Genomic DNA, 10,589 nt, shown 5'->3' with positions numbered 1-10,589 from the left:
GTAACACTGTGTTCTTGCATACGTGAGAAAGTCTCTGGGCATATTTGTTAGCCTGTGATGTGGGCAGCAAACTTTGGAAATGTTGGGGAGGGACTGGATGGATGTGTATGGGTGTAGTGGTGGTAGGGTTAGTAAACAAAGCATTTTGGAGGGACAGAGGTTGCTGATACAGGCTAATGTGTCTTGAGAGGTTACCATGTGCCATATTTTAAATATATTAATCCTTCTGGACCATTTCAGATGCTGTGGGAAATTTAAAAAGTCAAATTCATTGATCTACGTAATGGACTGCTCAGAGATGGTCACTCACGTACATGGATCTAGGAATATGACAAGTAAAGGGTTAACTAAAAAACTTTTGTTTCACAACACCTGAGCAGACTCATACACATATTACAGGTAGATGAACATATACTGTAGAAGGAATAGTAGTCTTCATAATATAATGATGACTAAGTCTACCATACAGTAATTCTATATGTTGAAATGGTTCTACATGCAATGTCTTTTATTTCACACATTATCTTTCTCGGTTCACACATTACCTCTCTGAGTTCCTTCCTCTTTTCCTCTAGCTTTTCATTCTGGAGGGCCACTTCATGGTTGGCAGCCTCCAAAGCTTGTTTCTTGGGGGCGACAATCTTTATGACTTGATCATAGACAACCATGGCCCTCACCCATCGGCAGAGGCCCTCACAAGCCATTGATACCATACGTATCTTCTTTGGGTCAAAAGCCGGGTGAGAGTAGAACCTGGCAGGAAGTAGAAAGTCCCTAAGTCATCCACTTCAGTACTCACACAGTTTTATGTGTCACTCAAGTCTTCTTTAAAGATAAAAGAGGGATTTTATTTTTTGTGATTTCTTGTGAAACAATAGTATGTATTTACCTGAGCATAAGATACATATGCATGAATAAGTAAATTAATGGATAAGTACATTTTAAAATGTCTCAACATTTATTTCTTTTACTTTTTGTGAGTTTATAATAGGTTTCAGGGTTAAAGTGGAAGAACACTCATTTCTAAATGTGACAGTAGGTAGTGTGACTTACACAGTTATTACTGTGTGTGTCATTCTCAAGGCATCCATATTCAACAGCACTGTTCCAGCAACCAAGATTTTCAACAGGTATTTTACATTTTCATGGGGTGAAGGAAAATATACTGGTATAGCAAGAAAATATTCCAAGATGTAATCCGTCCTGAATAACCATGCACACACTTGAGTGCAAGCATCAGGTAGCTACATGTTAGTACAGTACTGAGAGAGTAGTAATGTTGATAATTTTTTACAGCATTTTATTTGTTCAATAGTATGAGTTTATTCATATCGGTCTGTCTGTCTCGACACCACTCTGATAGCCTCTGTCTTGGTCATACTTAATGGCAAAGATGAATTACCTAATGAATACCATATCACGGAAATAATGTTTGAACTTACTCGTTGCGGACGTGAGTGATAATCTTTGTGGGAATGTTTTCTTTGTCATAGTGCAGCAGGTTCTGGAGGAACTTCATATCCCCCAACAGCTTCTGAGATGGTGCCCAATAGTCCTCAATCATTTTTCCTGAGCCATTAGGGTCTGGCTTCCTCTCTGGCTTGAGGTCCAGCATTACACACACAGCTTCCATTACCTGACAAAGCATAGTATTGAACTGTATAGTGCAGCATTGTTATTTTGGGTATTTTTACAGCTCTAGTAAAACATGAACACAAACATTGCATTAGAGAACTGGGTGATGAGAAACTTTACTGACCTGGGTGATGAAAAACATGAGTTGGATGATGAGAAACACTGCATTACTGAGCTGGGTTAAGTTGTGTTAGGTCAGGTCATCTTAAGTTAGACTATGCTATCTTAAGTTACGTTATGCTAGGTTTGGTTAAAGTTATGTTAGGTTAGGTTAGGATAAAAATTACACAGAAGTCTATGAAGATGACACATGGCTTCACTCTGCCTTGTTGATGGTATTTCTCATCACCCACTAGAACTAATGTAGTGTTTCTCATCACCCACTAGAACTATGTTTCTCATCACCCACTAGAATTGAAGTAGTGTTTCTTATCACCCACTAGAAATATGTTTCTCATCACACACTAGAATTGATGTTATGTTTCTCATAACCCACTAGAATTGAGGCGCTCAGCATTAGAGGGGGGGGTGAAGTGACACTCTGGCCAAAATGCGTTTTTTGATGGATATCACTATTTTCACCCGTTGGATGTAACGCTCTAGCTAGAATAGAAATATGGTAGAAAGTCCTTCAAAATTAGGGGTGATTTTGCCTCAGGCCTGGAGCTACGTATCTGGCTGTGCGCTCAGTCAAAGAAGGTGGCAACTTCCCGTTCAGAGCGAGAGGAGCGCGAGCCAATGAAAGCGCGCCTCCCTCGGACCATACCCCTGAGGTAGCCAATCACAATGGATTTCCCCTTGCTATGTCACAGCTCCTCGGCCAATCCGCGCGCCCAGATGCTGCCTCCTTGTTAGTTTTGGTGCATTGTATAGCATAAGGAGGTTCAGTATACTTTCTATGGCTATTTTTGATAACTTTTCGGCGTAACAATGATGTTATTCATCCACGGGTGTGTAAAATGCTGTGCAATATCTGCCCGATATTGGAGCAAGAGTTGAGTGAGGCCAGGCCTTCTGGTATAGGTTCAGGAGCACATTATTCCTGAACGTGTGTTTAGTGATGACAGTGCTCACGTGGACATCCTAGGAATGCTTGGTGATAGTGATAGTGATTTTGGTATACCGTACTCATCATACAAAAAGTGACTGCTATGCATCACAAGACCTTCTTGCAGACTATGTTCCGGTACAGAGTTACGTGACATGCACTGACAGCAGTAATGATGATGAAAGTGAAGATGAAAATGATGAAAGTGAGTCTAATGGTAACAGAGTGACACTAATGTATCACAACAAGAACATACAGACTGTGAGGAGGTAGAAATGGACAGTGACGAGGCATGCATTGACCTTGATAGTGATGAAAGTGAGCCTGAACCAACGAATGCTAATGAAAGTGAGCCCATAACTCAATCTTATAATGAAACTGAACTGTTGCCGGCATCAAAAATCAATGATTTAGTTCATGAAGAATCTGTGTGGCGATTTTTAGAGAGGGCAGAAAAAGACTTTGATCAGTACATGATTGATTATGAAGAGGCCATTTAAGTTAAACGCACTCCTCAGGATTTACGTAACTTCAAGTTACTACGATATTCAGGGATAATAAAACGAAGGAACTAAACAAAGTAAGATTGTAATACTATTATCAGAATACTCTCTTAACCAAAGAATATGCAAACTTTCTAAGCCTTTGTATTCGTCTGTTAATTACGTTGGGGGGGGGTTCATGGTAGGGGGTGGGATGAGTGTAGTGGTGTTTCCTCATTATTACACACTATTAAACTTAACAATATTATAAATCTTTGGCTAATAATAGGGACGGAAAGATAAATACTAATAGGCAAATGAGTTTTTATTATTATTTTTGGGGGGGGGGGGTGGTAAAACGAGTGCTGTTTTTGGTTATCATTAACTTGTTTTACAGTATTAACCCACAAATATTAATAAAAAAAAATTGCAGAAAAATGCGATTATTGTTGGTTTGAAGATCAAACAACTCTACATCACGGGTTATTTTCATTCAACTCGCAATAAATTAATAACTATTCACTGTACTAATTTCCAGTTGTCACAGTTCGCTAGGAGAGGGATTAAGCTGCACGATAAAAAAAGAACCCTCTAGCTTAAAAAAAAAGTTATGGTTGTTTGAACCTTGAAAACTTTCAACGTGTTTTTCTCAGCTTTTTGAATTTGGAGCTTCACCCCCTTCTAATGCAGAGTGCGTCAACTGATGTAGTATTTCTCAAAAAGTTTCACTAATGATTAGAAATACAAAAAACAACACAGGGACAAAACTTTTCATATATCTTTAGGAGGGTGTGAGGATCACAGGGTGTGTTAGGAGCACAAAGTGACTTAAGGTCAACAGCTAGAGGATATTAAGGCAAAGTGAAGGTTTGGGGACAGTAGAGTCAGAGTGGAAGATTAGGTAAAACAACAGTGGAGACTTAGGTAGAGTCAGAGTGGAGGTTAAGGTGAGCACTCTTCATAACCAATGTCATCATTTGGTAGGTTATACTCACCAGCTTGACTCCTGAGGGCGGGTTCTTCATGGCCTTGACGACGCGTATGTCATCTTGTTTGAGGGTGTTGAGGGCGTCTGTGGCAGCATTGAGAGCTGGTACTGCCTTGGCGAGCTCCTTTTCACAGTCGTCTTTTATGGCCTGTGCATCGGCAAACTTCTTATTGGCCACCGCCTCGTCTGCCGCCACCAACTGAGAACAAATTTGTTATCAACAACCAAGAAATGAGATATGTTATCACTTTCATCTTTTTTTTTTTACCAAGAGAGGCAGGGTTAACATTAGAAGGGAACATAAAACACGAACACAAAAACAGCAATAACTAGCAAGGTGTTCATGATAGTAACAAGAACCTTGCCAATGACAATATTTTACATCAAGATCACAAAACACTGACTGAATTGTGACTACAACATTGGTTTCATTGTGGTATCTTCAACAACCTTCCATGTTTCACTTATGTTTGTTCTTCTGGGTTTGGGGAATTATACTTGTGCTAGCCACCCTATCTCCCTCGCCAACACTTCCCTCCCTTCCCCCTCCATCAGTTCCCTTTCCCATCTCCCCTCCCCCCACCAGACCCCCATTCCTGTCGATAAATCTACACTCCATACTGTATTATTAAACAGATTTCGTGAATTAGATCCCATGCAACATTTGAATATACAGGGTATATATTTTTTCAACCTCGCTAAAATTGGAGGTTTGTATCGTCAATGGACAGCATTTGTTAATAACCAACCAAATGTTACTGGGTTAACCTGAGCTTGGAGGGAAAATAATGTCACTTAGTCTGTATGTGATGATTTTTTTTTCCTCGATAAGTTGTTCTAAGGTTAATATTTGGTGATGATAATAAATGTTTGCGTAAATTGGCGGTGGTTTAGGTTTTTGTTTTCTGTTGTCTTTTTTTTTATTCTTTATCATGTAAGTTATTATTTTTCATCTTTTATTTTTGGTGAATTCAGTGTGAAATTTTATATAAATATTAATTTTTTTTATGTAAATTACCATTTGATATGTTCAGTAATTTATATAAATTCTTATGATATTCGTTATATAAATTAAGTGATTTTATAGATAATTTTGTGTAGAATGTTATTTTGTATGTTGGTTATTCTATATAAACTGCCATTTGTATAATTTAGTATGTGGGGTTTATTTCAGTGAGCCGCTGCAGCTTGTTCATAATCATTTCATTTGTACCAAAACAACATTATAGGACCGGTGATGTCCCCAGGGCAACATTATCACAGTACCAAAATTAAGTGATAAACCTGGTTCAAAATACTCTATAGTATAAGAAACACACACAGGTAAACAGAACACGTAACCTTATTAATCACCCAGGTGTATCGAGGAAGTTATACTGTAGTGCAGAAACTTGTTAATTGTATGGAAGGTTTTTGTTTTTCTATTTGCTGATCAAGGACTTGTATTGGTATTACACAGTTAAATTTGGTAAAGAGCATTTAACCGTATACGCTCATAATGATTAGTCACATTGGTTCTCAAATACACACTCTCTCTCTCTCTTGTACGTACGTGTGTCTGTGTATGCATGATTACCTTTAAAAAATGATGTCCTTCCACAAACGATAATAAATGACTCCCGTATATGACCCTTTGAACAAGACACGCTGCTGTGTAACTTCTTAATAATAACCCGCTCCACACTTTATATTCACCCCCCCTCCTCTCCTCATCTGTTTTCCTAACCCTCATCTTGTCCAAAGTTGGGTTTCCTAAGGACACATTTTCGTACATTTTAACTCATCCCATGGAGGACGGAACACCTCCCAGGTTCGCCACGTCTCTCTCTGCCAGCCCCTAGATCTGTACCGGGCGTCTCACGGGCGACTGGACTTAAGCATGCCCATAGTGATGGAGTGATAGCTGCTGTTTGGTCGGTGTTTGTCAGGTATTGGTTGTATATGTGATGAATAATAGCTGTGGTTATTATTATTATTATTATACTTTCTTTTTAGTTGTGGGAGGGATAAGTGTGTTAGGTCGCTTGATTTTGGTCTCAACTTTGTCAGTGACGTTACGTGGACTCGGGGGGGGGGGGTCGCTTGCTTAATTATACACTACCTGCAAGCACCCAAAAATGTAGCTTATTACAACGCTAAGTGCTCGTTAACTTAATGCTGGAGCTGAAAGAGAAATACGACATTAATATTGAAGGTGTTAAAGATTAGGACGATAATTTGCTTTGGGGTGGAATTGGGGAGTGAAGTCGATATTAATAATAATTATAATGATAAAAAATGCGCTACTATGACTACTACTACTACTACTAATAATAATAATAATAATCATCATCATCTCTGGGTATAGTAATGGTAATAATAGTGTGTAATTAATCACAAGAATTAGTTACATATAGCGATGAGTTCGTTTGTAATTATATAGACCCTTTAACACACAAACAAATGGTAGTTGAAATTGTGTGCACAAAGAGGAGGTCCGTGCCTGAGTACACCACACTACCACGGCACTGTACGTGCTGACAGATCACAACTGATATTTACATTTAAATGAACTTTGCATAAAAATACTGAATGGGAACCTGACATGCACGTCCAGCCATTGTTGTTGTGACGTGATTTATGTGGATTATTTTTCAATGTTGTTAAAGCGTTTATTTATCTACAGTGTGCGGGGGGGGGAGGAGGGGGTCACTCCTTGTATGTTTGTTTGGAATTAAATTATCATAAGACGGATTTCAACGGCTAACATCAAAGTTAGATTATAGGTTAGATTATATATTCGTCGATATTTAATATAATTTTGAAGAAGGTTGCAATAAAGTGAACTGGATAGATGTAATAAAACTTGGTAGGTGGGTGTAATGCTGCTGAATTAAGAAGTGATAAAGGCTATGTGAGTATATATGAAAGGCTCTAGGTCACGGCTCTAGGTCACGGGACTAGGTTTACGGTTTTAGTTCACGGCTCTTCACGGCTCTAGGTCACGGGACTAGGTTTCCGGTTCTAGTTCACGGCTCTAGGTCACGGGGCTAGGTTTACGGTTCTAGTTCACGGCTCTAGGTCACGGCTCTAGGTCACGGTTCTAGTTCACGGGACTAGGTTCACGGCTCTAGGTCACAGATGTAGGTCCTGACTCAAGGTCACGGTTCTAGGTTACGGGACTAGGTCACGGCACGGCTCTAGGTCACGGCTAAAGGTCACGGCTCTGTCACGGTTCTAGGTCACGGCTCTTAAATAACAGCTATAGGACACGATGCAAAGTCACGGCTCTAGGTCACGGGACTAGGTTTCCGGTACTAGTTCACGGCTCTAGGTCACGGGACTAGGTTTACGGTTCTAGTTCACGGCTCTAGGTCACGGCTCTAGGTCACGGTTCTAGTTCACGGCTCTAGGTCACGGCTAAAGGTCACGGCTCTTAAATAACGGCTATAGGTCACGATGCAAAGTCACGGCTCTAGGTCATGGCTGTCACGACTCAGGGTCACGGCTCTGTCACGGATATATGTCACGGATCTTGGTCACGGATCTTGGTCACGGCTCTAGGACACAGCCCTAGGTCACGGTTCAAGGTCACGGCTCTAGGTCACGGGTTTAGGTCACGGATCTAGGTCACAGTTCAAGGTCACAACTCTGTCACAGTTCAAGGTCAAAGTTCTAGATCAAAACTCTACGTCACGGCTCTAGGTCACGGCTCTAGGTCACGGTTCAAGGTCACGGTTCAAGGCAAGGTTCTAGGTCACGGCTCTAGGTCACGGATCTAGGTCACAGCTCCAGGTCACGACTCTGTCACGGTTCAAGGTCAAAGTTCTAGATCAAAACTCTAGGTCACGGCTCAAGGTCACGGTTCAAGGCAAGGCTCTAGGTCACGGCTCTAGGTCAAAGACTTTCGACGAAATACCTCATTATCGGGTGGACAGTTTAATTTAACTTTGCCAAAAAATTGGATAATGTCTCCTCATAACCCCACCCTTCCTCTCCTTTACCTTACCTTCCCCCTCTCTCCCTCTCCCCCTCTCTCTTCCCTCTTTCCCTCTCCCTTCCCTCTCTCCCTCCTCTCTTTCCTTTTCCATTTCTCCTTCTCCCTCCCCCTCCCTTTATTCCCTCTCCCTTCTCTCCCACCCCTTCCTCTCCCCTCCCTCTCTCCTTCTCCCTCTTCTCCCTTCCCCTCTGCCATCCCCCTATCCATCCCCTTTCTCCTTCTCCCTCTTCTCCCTTCCCTCTGCCATCCCCCTATCCATCCCCTTTCTCCTTCTCCCTCCTCTCCCTGCCCCTCCCTTTCTCCCTCCCTTCTTTCCCACCCCTTTCCCCTACCCTCTATCCCATCCACTTTCTCCTTTTCCCTCTTCCTTCCCTTTCCCTCCTTCCCCTTTCTCCTCCACTCCCTCCCCGTTCTTCCTCCACTCAGCCTCCCTTCTTCTTTCACTCAATAAAATTATTATTATTATTATTATTATTATTATTATTATTATTATTATTATTATTATTATTTCTGCTTCAGTAAAGAGATATAGGAAAGAGGTAATTTTGTCTGTTAAAAAAAATAAAAATAAAAAATTCCAAAGGAAACTCAGATCTTTTGGTTTGATATGCAACACACACTAAAAATTATTGTTTTTTCTCATGTACTGTAGTGTATATTGTTATGGTGATTCCAAAACTTTGATCCCTTTTTTTGGAGAAATTCATAGAACAAAAATCATAAGCCCTTTAAAATTTTAATGATCTATATAAAAATGTTAACCTAACCTACCTAACTTAACCTAACTGGAAACTGACTTAACTATCATAAAATAAAGTATACTGTCTTTCATATTTTAAAGGTTGGATTAAGGACAAATTCACTTAGGTTAATTTATGGTCACAGTTAATTAGTCAAGTCTGACATATTTCTGTTGTACGTATATCACATTTATTGAATATTCATAATTTCATTATCTTTGAATATCCAAGAATTGTAATATAAAAACAATTAACGGTAAAGGTAGTCATACCTGTGATTACTTTCTACAATTATTGCATCTAGTTATAATTGAGTGGAGCATCAAGGTGAGTTAGGTAAGATACAAGGAGTTTAAAGATGAAAATGTATTACGGTCTCTCCTCGACTTACGACGGTGTTCCGTCCCGACGACCAGGTCGTAATACCTCAAATATTGTTATTAAATATTATCATCAATGACTTCTTTTGGTATTAAACAATACAATTTGGTGCTAATTTTTTCCTCTTATATAAAGTAGCTTTAGTGTATAGGGTGAAACATCTATCATGAAGTGATTGTCATTAGAACTTTACGGGGTCTGAATTTGTAAAAAAACACAACTAATGTGTTTAATCTACTCATAATCAATTTGGTAAAATGAATGTTTAGGTCATCCACCTCTACTTGGCATTTGAAAAAACATAATTTCAATGTCACCAAACCTAACCTAACCCAACTTAACTAATCTAACATAACCTAACTTAACTGGTAAAAATCGGTCAACTTAAAATCATTAAATTCGCTGGATGGCCAAAAAGATAATAATATCATCAATTCCATTTATTTTAGAAGGACTTATTCATTTTTGTTGAAATCATGGACATACAAAGCCAATATATCTACATTTGATTCTACCAGTGTGAATGGCAAAGTTAATTAATATCACCACTCCAACTGTTGGCCCAAACAAGTCGTAAAGTAGTTCTTTTTTGTAATACATCGAGTCACTAAGGGAATATAAAAATAAAACATGAATTTAGGTCACTGAATTTATCTTATTAGGAGCAAATTGTGGTTAAACTGATGCACAAATGAAACATGCCTGGGAAGTACCTAGCACTAGTTACCTGGCATATTTGGACTTATTAAAATATGAAATCTCGGCTAATAAGTAATTATACTAAGGAAATAATTATTCTGGTAGTGCTGGACTGTTATTAATTGCCCTCATTACGAAAATTGGGTCGATATTAATTCTGATAAAGGACGTCATTCACCATCCCAGAGGAAGCTGTTCTCACCACTCTTCAAATAGACCATTTACGACTTTTTTTAGTTCAATTTGATTTCAATACATTTCTACACATAAATTAGTTGTATTAGTTATCTTAAAGGCTTACCTTTTATGATTGTTAGGCGAATTTGGAGGATATAAACGGCGCTGTAGAGGCTGGCGGCATTTTTCGTACACAAACATGGACCGCTTTTAAAAAGAACAATACAATTCTGCATGTGCTGTTCTGTATGGAGTCTCTGTTGTTTTGACGCTTTTTTGTTTTTTTAATGCCCCAATTTAAAAGAGTGACTTACAGTAGATGAATTCACCATTTGGGGGTAAGGGTGGGGGGAGTGAGGGTGGGGGATGGGGGTTGGCGGGGTGAGGGTGGAGGGTGGGGGATGAGGGGTGTGGTAATGGAGAAGGTTTAGGTGAGGGAATTTAGTGGACAAAGACTTGA

At 39.5% G+C, this 10,589-nt stretch overlaps 1 protein-coding gene across 2 annotated transcripts; it reads right to left on the bottom strand.

Annotated features, from left to right (window-relative positions):
• Positions 1–443: 443 nt before the first annotated feature.
• Positions 444–10,329, bottom strand: LOC121866349 (dynein axonemal heavy chain 3-like). Of its 2 annotated transcripts, none has more exons than XM_042365966.1 (4): positions 10,254–10,329; positions 4,161–4,352; positions 1,443–1,636; positions 444–753 (listed from the first exon to the last, which is right to left on the bottom strand). In XM_042365966.1, the coding sequence occupies exons 2-4, from the start codon at positions 4,188–4,190 to the stop codon at positions 459–461; spliced, it is 519 nt and encodes a 172-aa protein (XP_042221900.1). In that variant the 5' UTR covers positions 4,191–4,352; positions 10,254–10,329; the 3' UTR covers positions 444–458. The 2 variants fall into 2 exon arrangements, with proteins under 2 accessions (XP_042221900.1, XP_042221901.1); XM_042365967.1 differs by having other exon boundaries at positions 4,161–4,274; positions 10,254–10,314.
• Between the last annotated feature and the right edge of the window lie 260 nt (positions 10,330–10,589).

This window comes from Homarus americanus, unplaced genomic scaffold (genome assembly GCF_018991925.1).
Source record: "Homarus americanus isolate GMGI-L3 unplaced genomic scaffold, GMGI_Hamer_2.0 scaffold20913, whole genome shotgun sequence".
NCBI lineage: Eukaryota > Metazoa > Arthropoda > Malacostraca > Decapoda > Nephropidae > Homarus > Homarus americanus.
Note: the sequence above shows the minus strand (reverse complement) of the source record. Positions and strands in the feature narration are given on the sequence as shown.

What these genes read in the sequence shown, in the direction of transcription:
- LOC121866349 (XM_042365966.1), bottom strand. Translation starts at nt 4,190, where the DNA reads ATGAAGAACCCGCCCTCAGGAGTCAAGCTG. An exon ending in CGCCCTCAGGAGTCAAGCTG is followed by an intron (nt 1,637 to 4,160) that starts GTGAGTATAACC and finishes ATGCTTTGTCAG; the next exon opens with GTAATGGAAGCTGTGTGTGT. An exon ending in ATCACTCACGTCCGCAACGA is followed by an intron (nt 754 to 1,442) that starts GTAAGTTCAAAC and finishes ACTTCCTGCCAG; the next exon opens with GTTCTACTCTCACCCGGCTT.